At 39.0% G+C, this 24,665-nt stretch overlaps 1 protein-coding gene across 4 annotated transcripts; it reads right to left on the bottom strand.

Annotated features, from left to right (window-relative positions):
* Positions 1-237: 237 nt before the first annotated feature.
* On the bottom strand, positions 238-24,582 carry septin15 (septin 15). 4 transcript variants are annotated; one of them, XM_057329770.1, is made up of 14 exons: positions 24,298-24,582; positions 21,794-21,890; positions 11,124-11,230; positions 7,802-7,902; positions 7,067-7,201; positions 5,645-5,762; positions 5,470-5,562; positions 4,910-5,006; positions 4,450-4,461; positions 1,811-1,862; positions 1,114-1,239; positions 860-995; positions 556-701; positions 238-383 (listed from the first exon to the last, which is right to left on the bottom strand). In XM_057329770.1, exons 1-14 carry the CDS (start codon positions 24,334-24,336, stop codon positions 344-346), a joined length of 1,299 nt encoding a protein of 432 aa, XP_057185753.1. In that variant the 5' UTR covers positions 24,337-24,582; the 3' UTR covers positions 238-343. The 4 variants fall into 4 exon arrangements, with proteins under 4 accessions (XP_057185753.1, XP_057185752.1, XP_057185755.1 ...); XM_057329769.1 differs by having other exon boundaries at positions 21,794-21,893; XM_057329772.1 differs by lacking the exon at positions 4,450-4,461 and having other exon boundaries at positions 24,298-24,581.
* Between the last annotated feature and the right edge of the window lie 83 nt (positions 24,583-24,665).

Genomic DNA, 24,665 nt, shown 5'->3' on the forward strand with positions numbered 1-24,665 from the left:
AAAATTGCTTTAAACGTCCTTGAATAAACTTCTAAAAATTTGCAGTGGTATTAACCACTAGAGTGCATGCATTCTATAATACAACAAATTAATTAGAGACGTGATATGACACGACCAGAAGGGGGCGATATAGTTTTGTGTGGTTGTCGCAATAACGTGTACAAAAATTCATAAATAAAAAACACACACTGACTCGATGTATGTGTGTGTGTGTGTGTGTGTGTGTGTGTGTGTGTGTGTGTGTGTGTGTGTGATTCTTGGGGGTCACGGCACATGAATGCATCAACAGCTGCAAAAAAAAAAAAGTTTCTGGTTTGAGGAGGAACGGAGCTTCTTGGCATCTTTAAAAGATTTTTCCTTTTTTCTTGTTCTTTTCCATTGTCCTGTAAAACAAAAAACATATTTGAACAAAAACATTACCCAAAAGTAATTCAGAAAGTCCGTTTTAGTCAGCCTTTATGCATTTATACTACAAAACAAATCGTCTCTAAGTGAGGAGAGTAAAAGAAAGAGAGAGAAGCACACTTAAAGAATAAAGATCTGAGCGTATCTCACTTTGATGCGTCCAGCTTCTGTTGCTCCAGGATGCGTTGCTGAGTCTCCCAGTTGACTTTTTCCTCCTCAAACTGGCGTCTCTTCTCTTCTAGTTCTTTATACTGAGCTTCTAGATTCTTCTTCATCTGCTCATGACGCCGCTCCAGCTGAAACAAGAATTGAATCAGTCTAGCATCCAACAGCAAATGCAAAGGAATAAGCAACACAATAATAAATTAAACACATTATTATGTGTATTATGCACATTACTATTATTGAGATGACTCAAATATTTAAGGTGTTAGAATGGATCAATCATACAAACCTCTGCTTCAGAGTCCTTCAGTTTTTGCTTCTTCTCTTTGACCTTCATTTCAAACACCTGCTCCATTTCGGTCTCCATTTTCTTCATCTTCATCACATGTTCTCTCCTCTCTTCCTCCATCTGGGCCAGGGGACTCCTGTAAGAGTCACATTAGAGCGAGAACCGTCAGGAGACAAATACACATTTCAGATTTTAAAAAACACGGATTTTTATTTTCTATCCACGACTTGTAACAAAAAATGTAAATGTTGTACTTAGTCAGTTGGCCCTTGTTCTTGGTGGCGTCGACCCCATTGCAGGTGACGGCTGCAAGTTTCTTGCTGCGGTAGTTTTCGTAGTGAACGTTATTCGTCACGTCCTTCAGGTCCTGCATGTGAGTCCTGGAAAGTTTGGTGGCACGGGTTAAAATTTGTACTTTTCTAAATGTGACAAAATCACTTACAATGGTTACAGGTATATGTTTGGGTATTTCAAGAAAGTTTTCTAAAATCATGTCAGACAGATGTACAGTAAACCAGTGGTTCTCAAACTGGGGGCCGTGGACCCCTGGGAGGCCCCAATATGGATCCAGGGGGGGCCACAGATTTTGTGGCATTATATGAAATATAGACATTTATCATACATTTTATATAATCAAACATCAGAAAAATAAGACAACCAACCAAAAGTATTGATGCCCCAGGATTGTATAACAGAATTAGTTTTTGGTTTAATTAAAATGATAAGTTTAAGATAATTAGTTTTTATAAGGGGGGCCGCAAAGCGATGCACTCTACACAAAGGGGGCCGCACAACGGAAACGTTCGAAAACCACTGCAGTAAACAACACATTTTGGTCTAACTGGCTGTGATTTTGTAGTTTCAAAAGCAACATATTGTTTTCAGCGAGGAGAGAAATGTCACCTGTCGGGGTCTTAATTCACATTTAACATAACACAAGATGTTTCTCACCTGATAAGCATATTCCTCAGGACTGTGAAGTCACAGTGCTCACCGTTCTCCACTAAAACAGGAAAACACAGAGAACTTTACAACAACAACAACACTAACATTACAGTGCATAACCATAAACTAATAAAATAGCCAGAATTGCACATACATATTATAATATTTAAGTTGAACCTTTATAAAGTACTTGAACTACATTTGATTTTTAACATAAAAGCTAATACATGACTATAATCGAGGGCAGTTGTGGCCTAATGGTTAGAGAGTCGGACTCATGACCAGAAGGTTGCCGGTTCGATTCCCAGGGCCGGCGGGTAACAACTGAGGTGCCCTTGAGCAAGGCACCTTACCCCTACTTGCTCCCCGGGCGCTGTAGTGATAGCTGCCCACTGCTCCGGGGGTACGTGTGTTCACTACTCTCTGGATGGGTTAAATGCAGAGGTCACATTTCGTTGTACCGCCTTGTACATGTGCAATGACAATAAATTGAATCTAAATCTAAAAAAAAAAAAAAAAAAATAATAATTTAAATTTGTTAAATGCGGCAATAAATGTTGACATGAAATGAGTGTGGATACAGTTCTTAAAAAAATGCAGTAAAATAATGTCACAACAAACTAGACATTTATAAGCAAACATCAGACAGTGAGGTTGTAGACGTAACATACAATTAACCCTTTCATGCATGACCCACGATAACCTTCAAGATTAGTTTCCTGTGTTTTTATTGATGATGAGATTGAAACTTTCCCATTGAGTGGACATCTGAAGAGGTGACAGTGTATAGAACGACGCATATATGTCCACTATGGCGGTTGATGTTCAACCATGCCATTACTACCCATGCAAAAGCAAGAAATGGCTCTTAGGTAACCGTACTGATGTCTGTGCATGAAAGGGTAACGCAACAATACAAGTACAAACGTCAGACAAATGAAAACCAAAGGACAGGTCAGGTGGTTGGCTCATGTAGCAATTAGAAAAAAGGACTGCAAATGGCAAAATGTTAAACGGTCTGAAACAAAAATACATAAAGCGTCATGTTAGCAGTTCAGATTGCGGTTATGATCATAATTATGATCAAACACGTGTCATCACATGGGATTCTGGAAAAGGACTAGAGAGAGACACTGTTTTCTGACAAAATGGTTAAAGGATGAAACTGGTTTTATTCTCCAGTAAGTCCAAACTGCTTTACCGAATGAGTTCCTTACCTATGAGGAGAACTCATGCTGATTGGCCACCTCATGTGTCAACCATCTGCTACAACCACCTACCTGTGAGAGAGCACTTGGAGGGGCGGGACTTAAGGAGCCTGTAGGAACCCTCACTCAACCTGTGATTCATGAGCTACTATGACTAAGAATGGTGTTTGAGGAAGGGTTACATGACAGTGATGATAAGCAGAGCAAAACCAGCCAAATGGAGCTGGGGAGGGAGTGGAGTCAAAGGGCAAAAGGAATTATGGGATTTGTAAGAATTTCCTAAGAATGCTCATTTTTTTCTGGGGCCGTAATGTCAAAAGATGAATCCTTACAGGATTGGATGGTGACTTGCTTCCAATTGGTGTCCCATACAGTATATGGGGTTGTTTTTAGATTGATGTTAGGTTAAAATGGGAAAATTAGCACTCAGTTAACCTCACAACTCACGGACAATGTCAAACTATGAAATGAAAAATGTATGTTAAAAACTATGTTGTGACCCCTGACCCAAGGCACATTTTCTCATGTTTTTATATCGGAAGTAAGGGTTGAACATAAGTAATGGATGGCATGCATTTCTGGATGCAAGGTTTTGTTTAAATGTAACGGCAGGGCTGGGCGATACATCGCGTATTAACTATCTTCGCAATGGATTTGTTTATAATACAAATTTTTTGCGACGCTGTGAATGTTTTGGAGATTTTAATGTGGCTGTAACATTTTCTGGTCTGATTTCTTATGGGGGTCATGGTGCGAGTAGGCAAGTGACCCTCGGCTTGCAATTTCTTTGAAATTTCGAGTGAATGTTTAAAAAACCGTCAGTGATGGATTTGCAAAAACGTATTCGCAATAGGGCTGCACAATATATTTTTATATACGATTTCAAAAACTGCACAATATAATTATTGTGTTGCAAACGTCCGTTTCAAAATAACAATGACATTGATCATTTAAAAATTACGTAAAATAAGAAAAATGATTATTAAAACCATATAAGATGCAGCTTTTAGTTTTTAAAAGCTAAAATTCGTAATTCGCAATATAATTCAAATCGATATTACAAACTCAAAGCATTACAATCTCACATTATTTTTAATTACATACGTATTTTAATGTATATTCATTATATGTTTATATTTTTTATTGCATCTTTCTTTAACATTGTACAGCCCTAATTCACGAAATCGTGTCACGTTAAAGTATAAAATATTGGGATATAATCCCCCAGCCCTACATGAGGGGTCAATAAGAACCTATAAACATGTTAAATAACAGTTGCTCTATTTTCTATGGGGGCTGCGGCTTATGTTTCTCCATGACTATTTGTTTAGCACGAATTTGACAATCAGCAAAGATTCGGGGCAGCAAAAAAGTGGAAAAGTAAGAGGGAGTCTTAAACAAAGAAGAGCGTATAAATGAAAAAATGGTTTTGTTTACCAATAATGCCCTCTGTCAGTCATGGAAAAGAGCGGACAGAAAGAATAAAAAGAGAAAAGAAAGAAAATGACACGTAAACAACCGAGGAAAAACTCACTCACTCACTCACCACAGAACAACAATTCAAAATGAATAAAGTCACAGGGAGGAGCTTTGTAAGGATAGAAAGAAATGTGGGGAGAACATCACCACAAAAACTCAAAAAGTAATTTGTGGCCTGTGATGAAAAGGGGGGTGACAATTTTCCTCGTTCCAAAGCTGGTTCAACTACCGTTTCCAGGATACACCTTGTCCCCCTCCCTTTTCCAGAATCCCTCAGGTGGGGCGTTCGATTTTGGAGGGACATCGTCCAGCAGAAGGCCCATGCAGCACACTTTTGCATCGGAACACCCCTGTTGCCTTTAAAAATGGTACACTCCACACAATAAACTCAAACGGGTCAGGCTGATGCAGCACGTACCTTCTGCCACGCCCCAGGGGTACTGGCGACCTCTGACCTTCCTGCCATTCACTTCGATCACCACGTTGCTACCGACCACGGCCAGAGGCATCTTTTCCTGTTGGTACAAAACAGTTAATTACAGACGGCTTATATCGACCACACAGAGAGAGAATGAGAACGGATGAGAACGGGGATCTGACGAAAGTTCACATTGAATTCTGAAGAGCTGGATGAAACAAATAAATGAGTTCAGTAGCAGGCTGCATATAATCAATATTGGAATCCCAAGTTGACCTAGAGTCACCGCTGACCCTGCTGGCAAAGTTACAGACCTTAAAAATCCCATTTCTTGTATTGCATTTATTGGGAAACAAGTTTAGAAGTCTGTCAATAATTCTCGTCCACTGGCCCAAGAAAGAAATACTGTGTCTTAAATGTGTATTTGAGTTATTTAGACCAACGTTTGAGGTCATATTTTGAGTACACTAGGCACACAGATGGTCTTAAAACACCACTTTTCCATTTATGGTGTGGCTAACAATGACAAACATTACCGAGCTGACGGACGGTATCTGTACCTTTATCTTGCGGATGAGTTTACTGTCTTCATCGTCTTCTGTGTCGGGAAACTCGTAGATCTTGATTTTGTGCTCCTGGATCTCCTTCATAATCTAAAGACGACACAAGGACATCTTTAGAAGAACATCGAACAATCACTTCTAAAATAAAAAACACACATATGCGCACACACACCTGTTTCTTGAACAGCTGGCATTCCTCTGGTGTGAGAGTGTCGGCTTTGGCGATGAGAGGGATGACGTTGACTTTGTCATGTAGACGCTTCATGAACTCAATATCCAGAGGCTTCAATCTGCAAAGAGCATCTCTGTTAAACCAACTGCATTCACTGCAGTGTATTCAATTTCAAGGGAGGTTTCCGGTACCACTTTATATCACAGCGCAGTGCAAAAGCGCTAATATTAAACTACGCCTATATGTATTTCATCTGTCAATATTTTGTGGGCTAGTAGAACACTTGTAAAGTTCGATCTTCAATACCAAACGACGAATAATATGATACAAATACACTATTTCCAAATTACTCACTTATGAATAATATGAATAAAACACAAAACCAAATGCAAAAACAAGATCCTTTGAAGTGACGCAACTGAAGCCAAACAACTGGGATGGCAAAAGCAGTGATGAATAAACAGAGGCGAGCAGAGAAGACCGCCAGCACAGAGCCGCTACACAACACACAACAGTTTCTCATCGCTTCCTCCCAAAGCAGTAAAATTATGTCACTTTCATTTGAAAATCCAGACAAAGAGACTGTTCTTTACACTGAGAAGGGCTTGTGTGTGTATGTGTGTGTGGTCGGGGCCAGCTGAGGGGCTGTTTATACATTTCAGGAATGCCAAGACTTAAGATGCAACGCAAAGGTCACGGAGATATGGATAATGTTTCATGCCGGCTTTTCAAATAGAAAAAGTGACAGGCTGCGTGGACACACGGGGTGAAAGGGTCAACCTTTTCGAAATGTAAACGCTTTGCTTTTCTACAAAGAATTACATCATAAATACAACCATAATAAATACAAACAACCGAACTTAAATATACATTGAACAGAAAATGAAAAGGCTATACTTTGATCCTGTGATAAATATTTCCAGAAGCAAATAAAGCACAAGCTGTTAAAATGCTTCATATTCAATGAGCAATCTACGTGGTGACAACTCCCCATAATTTCACTGCATCTCTGCTAAAAATATGCCTGTGGTTTATATGAGCAGTTTTGGGAATTTAGATGAAGGGCTTTGGATGGTGCTCATGGGCTTCTGATTGGATTTCGAGCGAGTCAACGCCTATCATACGTCAAATTAGCGGGCATTATGTAAGACTTCTGGATCTGGGTGTGGGTTGTATGCATCTCCATCTGTGCTGCTACACACTCTCTCTCCCCCTTTCACCAATGCATTTAAATCAATGCATAGTCACGCATCCTGACCTTAATTCTCCCTCGTTTCAAGAGTATTCATATATGAAATCCTAACATGTTCCCCACGCTGACACTGCAGTGCAAAATTTGTGAATTAGGACATGTGTACACGGCGTCTATTTTGAGCTGGTTAATTCATGCCAGGTTTCTACATTAGAGCACGCAGTACTCACCCGTGGCCAGAGGGGGCGATGAAGTACAAGCAGCAGTGCACCCGGTTGTCAGGCATTTGCCTCCTGTTAACTCGCGATTCTGCATTGAGGAAGTCTTCAAATTTACTGTCGATGTAGTTGATGACAGGCTGCCAACTGAGGAAAGAAGAAGAGATGCCAAAATGATACTTAAATCATTTGTAGAGCACATCAAAAAAGGTGGTCTCCAAAATGTCTTCTTAAAGGAACAGTTCACCCAAAATTAAAAATTCTGTCATCATTCACTCACCCTTGATTTTTTTCCAAATCTGTATAAATTTCTTTTCAGAGAAAAGAGGAATAACGCTTGTAACCAAACAGTTCTTGGCCACCTTTGACCGGCATATGGGAAAAATGACAATGGTAGGCGAACGTGCCCAAGAACTGTTTGCTCTCAAAGTGTGGATTATAAATACACTGTGAGAGTTAACTTTACCTTTTAACACTGTCGATTTTGCTGTGTACATTCTTCAAAATATCTTCTTTTGTGTTCAACAGAACAAAGACATTTATAAAACTATTTTTCCTAAGAACCAAATAACCATATAACACTGGTCCCCATTGACTTCCATTGTATGGACACAAAACCATTTCTCAAAATATATATTTTTTGTGTTACACAGAAGAAAGCCTCATATACAGGTTTTGAACAACATGCGGGTAAATATAGGATAACAGAATTTTTACTTGTGGGTAAACTATGCTCGATTTTCTTACCAGTTACTGTTATCCACAGCATCCCCAAAGCCTGGTGTGTCAACAATAGTGAGTGTGAGCTGTACACCCCCCTCCTTTATCAGCACTTTGGACTGTTCCACCTGAAAACAGGACCCACAATTTGTCACGTGTGTTACCATAAGAGCAACCTGGTCTGTTCACATCATCAAAGCAGAGTAAAGTAGACCATTACCTCCAACTACCCTTAAAGGGATAGTCCACCCAAAAATAAAAACACTGTCATGAATTACTCATCCTCAAGTTGTTCCAAACCTGTTTACATGTCTTTGTTCTGTTGAACACAAAGAAAGATATTTGGAAAAATGGTAGCAACTGAGATTTCTGGGGCACCATTGACTACCATAGTAGAATTTGTTTTTTTTTTCTGTTAAACACAAAGAAGAAATTGGGAAGAATTTAAGAAAACAAACAGTTCTGGAGCACCTTTGACTACCCCAGAAATCTCAAATGCTAACATTCTTCCAAATATCTTTCTTTGTGTTCAACAGAACAAGGACATTTATACAGATTTGGATCTACTTGAGGGTGAGAATATGCTGACAGAATTTTCATTTTTGGGTGGGGTATTCCTTTAAACCACAAACAGTCACATCTTAGTTCTTTAAAAAAAGATAATAGATGACCCGTGAACATAAATATAGACAAAAATGTGTAAGAGACTGATATATTAGCTCAAGGTGATTAACTGGTCATTAGTCGGCTATTTTGAGATCATCACACACTTGTCATTTTTCACCTTGTCTAAATACATTTACCTTAACCTGGTGAGGGTTAATGTTTTCTCATATACGGTAGATGTTACCCTGTGTTAGTTGCATTTTATGGCGGATCAGTTTAAGACATAGCCGAGACCTCTTTGTCATCTCTGCTTTCATATGATGCAGCTTCATCATCTCCAGTTATTTCAGCTGCTTTCAGTAAAAAAGGCTTATTCTCACAGGCCTGGTTATTTTTGGCTGACCTTATTTTTTTTTTAAACTACACTCTCATTGACATATGCTAACGCTAGATGCTAACACACTCATACATTCACGCTAACAAAAATAACCACAACTTCTGTCGACCGTTTTTATTCTTTTCTGCACATTTTAAATAAAAAAATATGTTGGAAGGGCAACCAAAACAGAAAACATTGTGATCCTTCATAAAACGCTATGTTTATGAGGCATATCAGACCACTTCAGTTTGCACCAACATAAACAAGGAAAGACATTAAAACCTGCAAACATAAAGCCACAAAAATGTCAAGACTGTCATTCGACCCAACCCAAACGGCCCTCGTGTGTCTGCTATGACAAACACAGTAGATTGCTTTGGAATATAAATACTCTGGCCGTCGTCTCCTTGTCCTGCCTGAATTGACCACGGAAGACTAGACAGCCACACATCTCAACATATTTATACAACTGGCACTCTTGTCAGAACAGAATAAAAGATGCAACTGTAACCTTCCACAAGGCAAAAGTGCCACAGAAGGTTAAATGGGGCCTCAGGATGAAAACACAGGAATTTGGGAAAGTTTGAAATGTTGGCGAGAGCTCTCATGTGAACAGTAGTGTGAAGTACTAGATTTCTAATGGATTGAAGTATTAAAACTAAAAAAAATGTAGTGAAGTGAAAAGTATGATAAATAATTTAGTATAACTTTTCCAAAATAAGTACAGACACTTAAAACATGTACTTCAAAAAAAAATCTTCACTACTGTCCACCTTTGGTCCATATGAATCTGTGTCAAGATCAAATGTAATATCTTCAAGAAACTTCTACTGAATTCCAGTCAGCTTGGTTTTACTGCATCTCACTAAACCAGAAGGGATTTGTTTAGATGTTGGGTGTTAGATTCCACAGTCACTGGATTCAAGCTGAAAGACGATGCGTGGGTTGAGTTTGTTGGGTTTCTGCACAGTGTTGAGAAAAGCAAAACCCTTAACAAAACCAAACAACCAACTTAAACGCAACCCAAAACATGATCTATGTGATCACAAACAGAACAATGAAAAATAAGTGGCGGAAAAAACGCTTCTAAACATTGTGTCTCAATCTGTCTTGAATATAAGTAGCGTTTTTGATAACATATGTTAGATTTTATTGGTGATGACATTAAAACTTCTGACAGTTTTAGAGATCTGTCATTTCCCATTAAGTAGATCGAAGCTATAATTGCATGAGTGGAAACAGCTGCCCAGGGCGTTACCAAGATGGCCGCCGAGCTGACTGACTTGCTTTAAAAAGGACTTGTCATTATCCAAGCTTAAGCGAGGTCCAAAACCACTTGGATCTGAACTTTAAATCCATGAACTTGAGTGCAGAAAAAAACACTTTGTTTATTTGTTTGTCCATCATGGTGCTGGATGACTTAACAGGGGGCTACTCTTACATGCCAGAAAAGGCTGGGCCGTCCCCGAACACATCTCTGCTGTAGGGTGGTGGGAAAGTCATTGCCGGTGTTGGGTTTCGTGGGAAAATGCTTGACCTACCACTGAACCCTTCCAGCCTCTTGAGGAATCCAGACCCCATCATATAGACCCCTCCCGTCATCCTCAAAAAACACTCCAATTGAGTCACTCCATCGTACCACAATGTCAGTGTCCCTCCCATTCCTGATCTTCCAGCCACAGAATCTGTTCTACTCGTGTTTATCAAATCCATATAAGGGCAAAACTTGACTGTCTCTTTCTTTTGGCGAGTCTGAGAGCGTTTGCTCTGGCCTGGGAGTCTAGACCATGAGCGATCTGTTTGCGATTGCTTCAGCCTGATTCTCTACATTCCAGCTGCAGCCCTGAATGCAATTAGGTGGGCTCTCACAAAATCCTTGGTGTTTCGAGTCTTACGATAGCCTTACCCTTACCGTAGCCATGTAGACTACCTATGCTCCTTGAACGTGCCAAAAAAACACGCCCGCATGATGTCGTCTGACTCGAAACACCAAGGATTTGGACTTAGTCTTTACAACTGAACTCAACTTTAGATGTGTTTGTAAAGTACTATTTGGGATCACGATGGTGCTTTGCGTTGCGTTTGTCTTGCACTTTGTCTTTCGTCTTGCACTTTGACCCATCGTGTCAAAAGGTTGCTGATCCCTAGTTTAAGGTGGGGATACAAAATCAGCTTAAGACATGAGGGAGGAAACAACAACAAACCACGAACCACATGTGGTCACATTTCATTGAGAGACTTTTGACATTACAATGATGGGTGTAGAGTCAAAGGTAATTTGGAAAGAAGGGAAAACAAGACAGCCATAAAAGTAAAACCGCTGGATCGGTATCAAAGGTTAAGGGTCAGGTAAAGACAACATACCTGAACAGTCTTCTTGATCCTTTGAGATGGGCCGGGGTAGTCTTTGGAGTACAGGTCCGTCAGAAAGAGGGAGTTGATCAGCGTGGATTTTCCCAATCCGGATTCACCTATAAAAGGAAAGCGACAAAAAATATGAAGTGGCCACGTTCAATCGCTGTCCATAGAAGAAACGGACCGAGACACCCGTGCATTTAAATGCGAGAAAGTTTGAGAATCTGTGCAGTATCTCACATCCACACACCCACACAAAAACAAACACACAATTAGTTTGTTGTTTTAAAGCCAACCAATGGCACAAATGGGACGCTGGCCAGAACTTCGTTTGTGTTGAAAACTGACGATTCATGGACACATAGGGAAAACGTTGCGGACCGATTTTCAAGACAGAGTAAGAGTGAGCAATGAAGAACACAAGAAAGCTCTTTTCTCTCTTTTTTTCTGAAGCAATAAAATATTTCTTCCTGCATTCCCTCCAGCTAGCTCAACTCCTTCGCTTAACTGATAGGCTTGTGTCTTGTCATCTCAGATAAAGGTAGGGGGAAGGGAACACTTGGGATCATCTGGCAAAGAAGACCACCAATGTTTTACTCATCACCAATGAGAGAGTAGGTTGGAGTGAAGGCAAACAGGCCTGAATCTGCAAGACACATGGCTGAATAACACTTCTATACAAGACGGAAGACGCAATCAAAGATGAACCGTTTGTGTAACACAATAATGTGACAAACAGTCAAAGAATAGAGAAGGATTTGACTTAACTCATCACAATTTGATTCGATCGGTTGTGACATTATTGGTTATTATTCATTGTTCAACCCTCTACTTCTGACCCAGACCACCATCTTCTGACCCTCTTGGTCTACGTTTCTTTTTTGAAAGTGGCAGTTTCCAGTGTGTCCTATAGAGCCAGTTCTCAGCTCATAGAAACACACATTTCAAAGTTCTCTGTTGTATGCCAGATATAACACACACACATCAAACACGCCCTCAGTCTACAGAGTAAATTTACTTCTCTTAGTATAGGGACTGACCTAAACAAGACAAAGTGACTGGACTGTGAAAGCTCCTGTGTGTGTGTAAACTGAAGATGGGAGCATATGTGAGACAGAAACGACCAGTGGAAGAGAGGGAAAGGCAGAAGAATTAACGACAGTTTGAGAGTTTGGTCTGTCTACACTTACACGGGCATTTTAATTGAAGCCACAACAGCAACAAACAAACACTCTAAAGAAGCATCCTCTCTTTTTGCCTCGTCTCCCGGTGCCAATATATCAGCAAGACGCAACATTCTGCTCAATTGATATTTTGTAAACTTTAAAGAGTCCAAATATACAGTGGCTTTTATGTCGTCGCTGTCCTGCTGAATCCTTCTATGTGCAAATTTGCTGTTTTTCAGGAAATGGAAAAAACACCGTACTTTTTAAATGATTAAATAAGTTGACAAGCACTTTAGAATACTTTTTATTGGTTAGATATTAGCAAAAGCCAGAGAGAAACGTAAAGGGTGACTAATAATATTGATTAGAGATGGGCCGAATAATCGATATTGGTCGATAAAAGCAATTTTTCACACTATCAGCCATCGGACAATAGTTTAAAAACAGCCAATGATCAGTGCCGATATATCCTGTCAATCAAGAGAGGGCAGGAAAATGCAATAAATTTGTGCTCTGTATATTGAAAAGAAACATCACCAGTTTAATGTTCAATATTAATAGTCATTATTGGAATTAATAACATTTAGAAAGTTAAGAAATATTAATTTAATCTTAAAGTCCCTGTGAACCGGAAGTTGCGATCGTTTTTACTTCCGTGTTCTGACACATTTCCGAGTGAAAAGGAATTTCAAAGAAGAAAATTATTGGGCGTGGCTTGCGGTTTTCACTGCTAATTGATTGGATGTGTAAAAACAGCTGTTGCATTGATTTTGAAATGAAACTGGCAGCAGACTGACAGTGGAAGGGGAGGAGTTAACGGATGCTCCGGCCAAGCAGTCGAATTTATGTCATTTGAGATGGATAGTCATTTCAGGGCGGAAGTGCATTGTTTTTATTTTTAAGATAATGAGGGTACACGAATTTTAAAAAGAAAATGAACCACATTGATAAGCTATTTACTATAAACGCTGCAATATTTCATGAAAAAACTTATCATTTTCATTTTTATTTTCACTGGGACTTTAAGAACTGGTATCGGCAGAATGTAGGCTAAATGTAACTCTTAACTGGCTGAGTTAGACAGTGATTAACAAAACCAGCAAGTCCCCCTAGCTGTCATTGGCTATTGAAATCTTGCTTGCAATAAATCTTTCAGAATGCACTTTATTACATATAGAGGCATTTGTGAGTGTGGTGTTGCTCATGGGTTGTCGATCTGGGATGTGTGAGTAGGCTGGGGGGGTCAGAGTAAACTCACTACAAAAAACTAGACTACACCACTAATGGAAACTCATCAACTCATCAAAATAAAATAAGCAATATCAACTTGTTTTTATGAGTTACGACAACTAACCACTAACTACAATTTATAATAGTGAGCTGATGTGACTTTAAAGCCAATTTGATTATACTTTAATTCTTTTCACTGGTTAAATATTTGCAAAACCCACAAACAAACATGAAATGTGATCAGCTGTAATGACGTATGAAAAAATAAAAAGACTAAAAACATGAGATACGAGATTTCAGTTCAACAGCGATGATAACTAACAAACAAATAACAAATTAAAAAACTAAATCACAAAAATAAAGAATTATGCATAATAACCAGTACATTGGTCACAATTACAATGTACAACCAAACAGCAGCAAAACTTCACCTTCATGTAAATGCTTCCAAAAATGCACTGCAAAACCAACCACTTGTATAGGTTGTGTGTGTATACAATGCACATTAATGCTTATGCCCACACACACACACAGCAGGATGTGTTGTGAAATCCTGATGTCACTGCATTACCGGGCAAGAATGAGTAGATTAGCAGAAGCTTGTAGCTAGCCAACTTTCTCTATCTCTCCATTTCTCACCCCTCCCCCCTCTCTCAGACCCAATTAGCCTCATCCCCTCTTCTAATTAAATATCGGTCCACATGATCTCTGAGAACGAGATGCTTCAGTCACACAGCATGGATCCAGATCTAGTTCACAGCTGGCTGACCTTCGTCAACCTTACGGATGAATTGGCATAATTTAGCTTTGGTCTCCTTTGTGTTATTTATTCGTCTTTCCTTTAAAGCTCCTATCCAAAGACCAGTCATATGTCCTTGTCCAGCTAGGACAAACAGAGACACTATAGAGAGAAACCATTAACATTAGTGCTAATAAACCGGTACAACTACATAGTGTGGAAAAATAGGGCGTAATTTCCACCGCACATTAAACTAGACCCAGACAGGTCACCCGGGGACCAGACATTTCAGAATAAAAGGTGTAAGCTAGCATCACTTCCTGACCCAGTTGATACGGTTTTAGCTCAAAAGGTTGAGGAAGTGGCATTCAAAAGCTAACTGTGTGTGTTCATCAGGGCCGGCCCAAGCCTTTACGGGGCCCTAAGCAGAATTTTATTTGGGGGTCCCACTGTGACCCCAATACAATCGAGTATTGTCAATGTTTGATTATTTGCACGCACACTTTAAACCTTGCACACCCAATTCTATTAGTTGTAGCTGTGTTTGGGATGTAGGAATGTCATAAAAACAAAAACACATAAACCATGCAAGGTGTATTGTGATTGTCAAAACATTTGATAATTTCATGACTTTCAATTTTAGGTGAACTGTCCCTTTAAATTTCGAGCACATAACATACAAAACTTGTGGAATTTATTGTTCAATGCATTTAACTATTTGCAAAGATTCTATTTTAAAAATCATTTTAATCTTCATTTTATTTTAACCACAACCTATAAAACACCCCTTTAAAGCCACACAGCCCTTGACGATGATTTAATCCCCTTTTTATTTTTTTATTTAGTTTATTAATGGTTGATAACCATTAAATTAATTTACAATATGCACACAATTATTCTCAACCTTATCCCAAATAAAACGCTAAATTAACAGATAATTATAAATTACACGAATCACGTAAATTACATATTTTTTATCTAAATCAGCATTTTGTTGTTTGCATCAACGAATACTGTCAGATGTTCAACATTTCTATCGTTAAACACTAAACAGTTGTCAAATAGTTAATGTTTTAGTCACTGTCGTGTTGCAAAGCACTCTTTTAACTTGAAAACTGAAGCGTCTTGCTGAACAGCTAAAGACGTGACAGTAGCTCAGTCTTCTTTAATTTGATTGGTCACTGCTCGGCTTTGTAACCAGTAATTCCCGCCTCCTTTCATTTGATTGGCCACCTCACTTATTTTGATATTGCAATGTTGCGTTTAGTCAGTAATTTCACAAATTTTGACACACACCTCAGAAAAAATAGTGGGCACGGCCCTACGTGAGAAAATGGATGTGTGTCGTGAATATATCACAAAAAAAGTTGTAATTTCGTGTGATCTTGGGGGCCCCTAGTGGCGACGAGGCCCTAAGCAGCCGCTTAGTTCGCTTATAGGGAGGGCCGGCTCTGGTGTTCATTGAAGAGGTCAATACTGATGGTGGATGAAAGCTGTTGAAAACATCAAGTCACAAAAAGAAAAGCTATTTTGGTTTTATAGCATTTGGGTCTCAATGATCAGATTAGTCACCTAACAATAAAAACACATTCATTTATTCACTCTCAGGTCATTCATTCGGTGAAACGCAAAAGAAGATGTGTGGTTTAGTATCTATGCAATGGAAGTCAATGTTGTTCGGCGACCAACATTCTTCAAAATATCTTCTTTTGTATTCTGCACAAGAAAAAAGGTCATACAGGTTGGGAATGACATGAGGGTGAATAAATAATGAAAGAATTTTCATTTTGGGGTAAATTGTCCTTTAGTGAGTAGTAATGGGACCAATGCAGACATTTCCACAGTAGACAGATAAATAGACAGATGGGCAAATTATCCGGGAGATTCCAAACATTCTTAACTTTCATCTTTCTACCTCTTCCTGACATCATTCAATGGGCCAAAAAGTTCCCCTGGGGCAAAATGAGCTCAGGTATCCTGACAATCGTCCACCTACACCCCCTTTCCACAGCCCTGCCCCCATCCTGTCCAATAACATCCATCCTCTTCTCCTCCTTTCTCTCTTTCTTTCCTTCCTGCTCTCTCTCTTTTCCACTCATAAAAGGATGTTAAGTACCTCAGCCATACAAGTAGTTTAACCCTTTCACAAACAGAGAGGAGAAAAAGAGAGGCCCACCATCTCAACAGATAAATAGACTAAGCTACAAGTCCAGAAGACAAGCAGGAGCACAGAACCGTTTAACCTGTAACTTTCCAAAACTGTAGCTCATTTTGAAAGGTTTGAACAAAAAAATAGCATGCATCTGTGTTTTTGGGTCGCACAGAGAGGCTTCTGTAGTGATAAGATTCATTGTGAGATGTGACTACAGGGAAGGTCATGAGTTCATCTGTGAGCAGGCTGAGATAACAATCAGCAACTCTGTGACACACACGCGCGCACACACACTGAAAAAACTCAATGTGACAGTATCAGCATGTGTAAAACACACACAATATCAAGCAGACACGGGTCTCTCTCTCTCTCAGCACGCTTGTGTTCTGAAGTGTTTTGAGTGACTGATTTGATGGGTTCAGTCAGTGAGTCTCATGGGTTCAGTGTTTGACATATGAGTTGTTTCGACAAAATGAATCGGTTCAAATGAGTCATTTCGTCGCGAATCGGACATTAGCAGACATTGACGCTCTGTTTGTTTTTCAGCTTTTAGAACATCGCAAAAGATAGAAGTTAACACGCAAAACACTTCATTAGATAGGATTTTTCCTTTATGTCAGCTGCATGTGCGGAACACTTGTCAGGGAATAAAAGGCAACATGTTTTTGAGCACATTCATACCCAGCTTCAATTCAGGTAAAAATATTCTCCGAATGCGCCACGTGAAACATTATCTGCGTTTACATGGACCAATGTAATCTGATTAAAAATCCAATCCGAATGAAAACGCTCCATATAAACACACCAATCAGATTAAAAATGCCCAAGCCGATCGAAATTTCAGTTGGATTGTAAGGGGTGGTTTATGCCGTTTGTAATCCGCTTGATAGGACATGTAAACATCGAATTAGGAAGTTGTGCGCATGTGCAAAGACGACGCTGGCTCGTACAGACGTAAGGGTGTATGACGCACGGAACGGAGCAGCTGTTGCTAAAGAAATCAAAAACCATAAATCTGACAAAGCGGTACAAATTTCCATATGCTTGTCATCTCTAAATGAACATATTAATGTTTCTATGCATTTAAAATGTGTTAACTGTTTCCCTGAATTGAGTTTTTAACCTCAATTTCCCAGTTCCTTTTTAAAACGCGATACATTTGCAGATGCACAAGCATAGCCTACTGTAAGCTAAAATATCTAATCATAACATTTCATCAGTAGACTACCGAACATTGATTTTATTTATCGTTTACTTAACATGGTAAAAACAGTTAATCCTTCCAATGTTAGTCGCTGTAACGACATTGCTTCATTGATATGTAGACATTATTTTGCGTTTATGAATTGGAACAACATTATGCTGGTGTCTGTGACATAAAATAAATAAATCTGTGTTTACAACATTGCTTGAGTAGCCGTTTTGCGAATATTATAATGATACCCGCATCCACCGCGCCCGTCTCTGTTTAACGTTAATGCTGATATATGAGTCCGCATATTATCACTTCTCAAGTTCGGTATTAGCTGTTGCTAAACATTTATTTAATTATTGTTTGCCTGCAGATGCTCTGGTGGGTCTTGGTAGTTTTGTCATGGTTTTACCATGGTAAAACTGCATTTTTTTGTGCCGTTTGTCAAATAAAATATACACAACATGTGCTTTAAAACACTGTTTTAGTGGGTATTTAGGTGAACACTTGTGCAGTGTGCGCATGTCAGCAGATTATATCGGATTTGAAGTTTGTCATGTAAATACTACATTCAGATTGCACAACTTGATTAAATTCAATTTGATGTGTCCATGTAAATGCAGCAACTGATTCTGATTGAGCCCTGCTACACATCTCAAGAAGGTAACGGTTTATTTTTAATTCTCTGTATGTGTCAGGAGGAAACAGAATGACTTTAAATAACCTACAGCGTAATTTGCTTCTTCTCTAGAACCTGTGGTTAAAATGAGCATACTGAAACATTTATATTCCCATCAGAGAAAAGCTCTTTATTAATTTGTTCTTCTAACCATTCAACTGTTTTAAAATACATTAATATCCAACACAATCCCATGGCAAAAACGTAACTATTTTACGATGTGGCTAATTTTGGTTAATCCGTATGAATTTGTACGATTTTATACGCACATTTTTGAACGATTTGATTTTGAGCTATTGACGTTAGGTTTAGGGGTGGGGCTTCAGTATTGTTTTTTTTCTAGTAATCCTATGTTTTTGTACGATTCACATACAAATTCATATGAATTAGCCACCTCAGGTTGTCATATCAGTACCTTCCATTTAAAGTCATACATGACAAATAACATCAACATTTTATACCCAATCCTTATTAAAAAAAAATTTGGGGTCCATCTACAATAAAACTGCTTGGATTTCAGGGGTGCAGTCCTTTAATCTAAAATAAAACAAATAAGATGCTATAATATCTGCTATAATAGTTTTACCTGTGTTGAGAACGTACAGACCTCTCCTCTTAACATGTAGCACTACAGTCTGCAAATTCAATATTTCGCATTTAATTTCACAACAATCATGTAAGACTGTTGAGGAAGTAGTCATATATAGTGTTTCTTTGTTTGGGATGCATTAGCATGTGTGTTTGCTAAGAGCATCTGACAGGATTAGCTTCATGACCGACTAGTTTGATGACCTGCTGGCAGGTGAAAGAGGGGAAGTTTTGGCTTCATAATCCAAGAGATTAGATCCTCTCTGTGAGGGACTTTTAAACCCACCTACACTATGCTAACACAGTAGAAAAGTAACTAAAGTTGCTAGCGGCATCAATGCTAGCATAGCCAAGCCAAATGTAAATTGCAGTCGTGTCAATTTCATCTTTCTTCAACCTTAGATAAGTAGTTGCAGAGTTTAGAAGTGAAAGACGTGGTATTTAACATTGTGTTGGACTTCGGCTTCCAAGTGGAAAAATCATCGGGAAGTTTATTCCAAACACAGCTGTCAGAGTTATTGTGAAGGAATGTAAACACAGTAATCAACTACAATCTGCCACTTTCTACGTTCCTTTGCTATCTGTTGGTGTAAAGCCTCAAAAGTAATGCCCAACAAGCGGCATATGTGTATCCAATAAAGCAAGATTTGTTACCAGATTAGGTAAATTTTTGCCTTTTATCTCTATATAAACGTAAAGAAATTATGGCTTTAAAATAATATCAGAGGTGTTTGAAGATTAAAACGATTCAAAATAAATTTACCTTTTAGGGAAAACGTGTATGTCTTCTCCACAGTAAATAAATAAATCAATAAATAAAATTCTCTGGAACGTTAAATGTCTCAACTAATCTAACAAATCGCTGCTGTCATTCTGAAACCTCGCATCTCCACATTTATTTTTTGACGTAAATAATTATTATTAGTCACCTTTTATGTTTGTCACTGGGTTTCGCAAATATCTAACAAATAAAAAGTATTAAAAAGTAATTCATCATTTAGTTGTTTTTTTCCATTTCCTGAAAAACAGTGAATTTGGACATCCAAGGTTTTGAACAGTTACGAAATATGAAACTCTTTATTATCAAACGTTGCGAATCGTTCAGTGTTGGTTGTTCAATTAAAAGTGAATTATTGTAACCTCTGCAATTTAGTCGTTTAGTCTTTATAGTAATTCAAAATAATTTACAAGGAGTATCATTTCTCCCAGGCAATCTCCCTCCTAAACAGATAACTGCTCCTTAAGAGCAATATTCCACTTTCACTACTCCTATAGTGTGCAGTGCACTATAGTGCCTTATTATATGTACATTTTATTTATACATGTATATAACACTACCTCTACTTACAACATTATTTGAGAGAGCTTTGAGAGAGAAAGCTTTGAGAGAGAAAGCTCAAGAAAGGAAATGCTTGTGGAATAAAAGAGTACGACAGTTTAGGAAAAAAAAGAGAAAAGACAGGAAACAGATTTTTCCCTCCCTGAAATTTTGGAGGGAAAAATAGAGTACACGGCCAAAGCCCTGTGGTGTCTGTCGGGCTGAGTGACACGAGAACAAGACGACCCTTCTCAGTGCGGCCACTGGATTTGCCTGAGGACCGATTCAAAGTAGACACAAAACAAAACATACTACATACATTCTACACAAAAATAGTTCAGCGACGTCACGCTTTTGGTGCACTCGGTAAACACTGAAAAACACACGAAAAGAAAAAGAGTGTTGGTGGGCGGAATCTTGTTCCTGAGGTAAAAATCGGTGGGTGTGCATAATTAGAGAATGACAAAAACTGTCATAAGACACGCACAACGAGTGTAAGTTGTGCACTAGAAATGATACAACAAACATTATATAAAGGGTAGCTCCTGGCACGAGCACAACCATCTAAATAGTCCGGTTTACCAAAGAGGACACTTCAAAATAGACAAACAGCCTTTTTAACTCAAGGAAAGAGGAAGAAAGAGAAAGACAAATAATGAGAATGAGTAACAGTTTGGATAAGGAATAGAAGGGAGGAGACATAAAGAGATCAGCTTGATCATTTTCACACTAGAGCGGGAAGACGACGCCACAGACACACACCCGGTTACTATGGTGAAGTTCTCAGCAGCCGTTATGTAACTCAGATACATATTTCCATTACCACTTTAGTCACAGCATCCTAACTGCAGTGTGTGTGATGACGACAATGGCATTGATTAACAATATGTAGAAAAAAGATGAATCCTGTCTCAGAGTAAAAGTAAGGAAAACAACAGGAAACACTTATTTACAGGGTCGTCATAAAAACAGTTGTCTGAAATATACAAAGACAAAAGGTTTTTAAACATCTTTTTGTTCTCATCGCATTCAAATGTTTTGCGTTATGCCAGCAAAAGGATTGATGAGTTGTAAGAAGCAGCTGAAGAATCCTAAAAAGTCAACCCTGTTAAAGTATGAATTTGAATAGTAAACAAATGAAAATATTAATGATTTTGGCAATACTAACAGAACATTTTCTAACACTGTGTCCACTGCAGATGGACATCACAACATTTCAAAAAAATCGAATACAGAATTCATTGTAAGTTGTCGAGTATCGCCGCCACGGCTGGTTAGGACAAAAAAATGTAAATAACATGGAAAAGACAGCTTTTCCAAGGTGTTGTGACATCACGTCACACCTGGTGTGGAAACTGTAAGAAATACTTCATAGTTTCACAACACTGATGTAAAAATGTCAACCCCGTCACATTTCCTGAAGGGTAATTATGTAAAAATAGTTAATGAAATTTGTTTAGAAAACTACAGTTCTAGGAAATACATGTGTTGCGATGTGATGTGACGTCGTGTCTAGTGTGGACACTAAGAAGCGGCAAAATAAAACGGCAAAAATCAAACGGCAAACCACATTCTCATCCAAGGCAGGTAAACAAAAAACAGTTTTTCGACTTACCGACAACCATAAGCGTGAACTCAAAGCCCCTCTTCACAGACTTCCTGTACACCTGGTTGGGGAGGTTGGCGAAGCCGACATAACCCTCCAGATTCCTCTGCTGAAGGAGAACACAATTTACTCCACATTCCACTGATTAAAGAGCATAACGGCTTCTCCATTACCGTCATCCCCGTCTAAACAGGGCTGAAGAACACTTCACAGAGGAAAGATAATAAAGGCTTTGCTAATGTCAACATTAGTTACAGTGGATAATGACTTAGCACGGTCTAACTCCTAATCCTACATGCCAGCATCCCACAACAGAGGATGACATGGAATTTTTGTGTCGATAATTTGAGGATAAGCGAACAAACCTGCATCAGTTATGAACGACAGATACAAAAAAACAGCCAAAGGCAGATTTTCTAGCCTAAACGCAAACTTTGAAAGAACCTGGGGAAGGAGGAACAAAGGGGTCTGATACAGTAACGGGGGGGGGGGGGTATGGACAGATTGAAGGGAGGTAAAGCCCGTTCCACATGCTCCTTTACGTTTCGTATCAAATCCATCATGAACTCGATGTCGTCATGGAGACAGTGGATTTCGTTCCATATGACAGCAAGCGCCTTGTCCAGCAGTAAATCCCCCCTCTCTCTCTCAAACTCCTCCATCCCTTTCTCTCCTTCCGTTTCTTCCCCAGTTTCTCTCTCCCGTAATCTCATGCTCTCGGAAGCGCGAGGCTGTAGCACACGCTAGGCGAGGCAAACACAATTGATTGCTTTGCTTTGGCTGCGTCGAGTTTCTCATGCGTGCCAGGCCAATGGAAAACTAACTAGAAGGGGCCATGCTGATCATTTAGAGAGAGAGATCATTTGAGGGGGAGAGCTACGGTCATCATGTTAACCATTTCTGGTCTGAACGATTGATAATGACAGCTCATGGGTTCAATGCACAATTACAGGCTGATAGACTTGTTGGAAAACAATTAAGTTAAAGGGACAGTTCACCCAAAAATGAAAATTCTGTCATCATTTACTCACCCTCAAGTTGTTTCAAACCTGCGTACATTTTGTCGTTCTGCTAAACCCAAACAAAGTTTGTAACTACTATGGTTGTCAATGGTGCCCCAGAGCTGTAAATAATGACAGAATTTTGGGTGAACTACGCCTTTAAATGAAAAAATAAAGTATTTCTTAGAATTTGCCCCCTTCTGCTTTAATGGCAGCATGCATTTGAGCAGGCACGAACTCCACAAGTTTGTTCAAAACCTGATGATGCATGTTAACCCAGCGTGATCCGAGCACGTTCCAAAGAGCATCTTGTGTGTGCATCACTGAAAGCATGGAAATCGGAAACCTGACATTAAGTGACCTAGAAATAATGCTGAATCCTGATTATACTGATTTATACATATCAAGTACACACGCAGACCATTCTGCAGCTTATCCAAATCTATACAATATAATTTATAAATCAATCTATAATTAGATCTGCTCTGTGAACTGCTCAGGGCATTTTCCACGCTTTGACTCTTCAACTGATGTCATAGCCCAACTTTGGGAAAACACAACCACATCTGGCCAAATGGGTAAATCAAATAATTATCGACCCACTCTCTGTATTAATAATATAAGATAGGAGACCAAGGTGGAGGAAAGGACATGTTGAAGAGTGTGTGTAGGTGGAAAATGTGAGGCAAAATATTATGTGGGTGTTCACGAGCATACTATGAACACAATTTGTGCCCCAGAATGTTTTTGAGCATTTATTTGACCATTTCGGATAATATGTCGAAAACAAAATGACCATTCTTTTTGCCTTTATCCACCTTTGGAGATGAAGATTCACACAGGTGAGCATCCACAGGCTTACGTGTCAAATACTTTTTGGACTAGTGGGTTCTTAAATTCTCTCTAGTGACTTCACGAAGACACTAAGTGTGTAAGTTTTGTCTTGAAAATAATGTTTCTATAACGTGACTGTGCATATATACTGTGAAGATACAGTCTCTGTTCAGAAGGAACCGTGATATAGTGACAGATTTTGGCTGCTGTTCCCTTTCTCACCCCATTGAAATGCATCACCATTCACTGCTCTCCACAAGAGAGCTTCGCATCATGCTATGTAAGAGCCTGTCGTTCACATTTGCCTTACCAAAAGCTATATAAACTAACGTTAAACTAACTAGATTCAAATTACTATTAATCATCAATCTCAATGCCCAACCTACCATTGTTATAAACATACTGTGTATATAAACGTGTTATATTTGTATATGAATCAAGGCATGATGTATATTTGCCAATTACATTGCCAATAGTAACTAACGTTACAGTATAAACCAATAGGATTCGGATGTTCTGTGCATTAAATCGGATAGATAACTGGTGGGCAGTCAGACTAGGGATCCAATCGCCTACCACCACGCGAATCCGAGATCGAATAATACTAAAAGGTTCAAACCCTATAGGATATGTTTCATGATCTATGTATTTTCAGGAAAATGTATGAAATATACTCACTGCAACGCTGGAAACAGCCGAGTCGGGTCTCTCGATCATTGTCCTGTGACAACACCCACTCTGAATCCAAATGGATCAGGCATAAAAAGATGAGTCGATTCAATAAAGGTCCAGTGCAAAGCCACTGGTCAACCCTGACTTAAAATTCGATACAACAGATTCAAACACTGTCTAAAAAATGTTTAAATCGAAGTATTCGCGCATAGGACAAAAACCAGCACGTGAGCATCGGCCGGGGAAATAGGTACAATGCATCGAGCGCATGAACGGCGATTGTCCTCCTCCTACAGAACTCAACACTCATTGGCCAAAGACCGACCGCTTATCGTGATGTCATGCAACAAGACCCGCCCAGGCGTTTGATTGGT

The sequence above is a fragment of the Triplophysa rosa genome, linkage group LG3 (genome assembly GCF_024868665.1).
Source record: "Triplophysa rosa linkage group LG3, Trosa_1v2, whole genome shotgun sequence".
Taxonomy (NCBI): Eukaryota; Metazoa; Chordata; class Actinopteri; order Cypriniformes; family Nemacheilidae; genus Triplophysa; species Triplophysa rosa.

Coding starts and splice junctions, on each gene's coding strand:
- septin15 (XM_057329769.1), bottom strand. CDS start 24,336: ATGATCGAGAGACCCGACTCGGCTGTTTCCAGCGTTGCA. Junction 11,231..21,793: donor GTTCACGCTTATGGTTGTCG/GTAAGTCGAAAA, acceptor TTCCTTTTATAG/GTGAATCCGGATTGGGAAAA. Junction 5,763..7,066: donor ATCGCCCCCTCTGGCCACGG/GTGAGTACTGCG, acceptor TGCTCTTTGCAG/ATTGAAGCCTCTGGATATTG.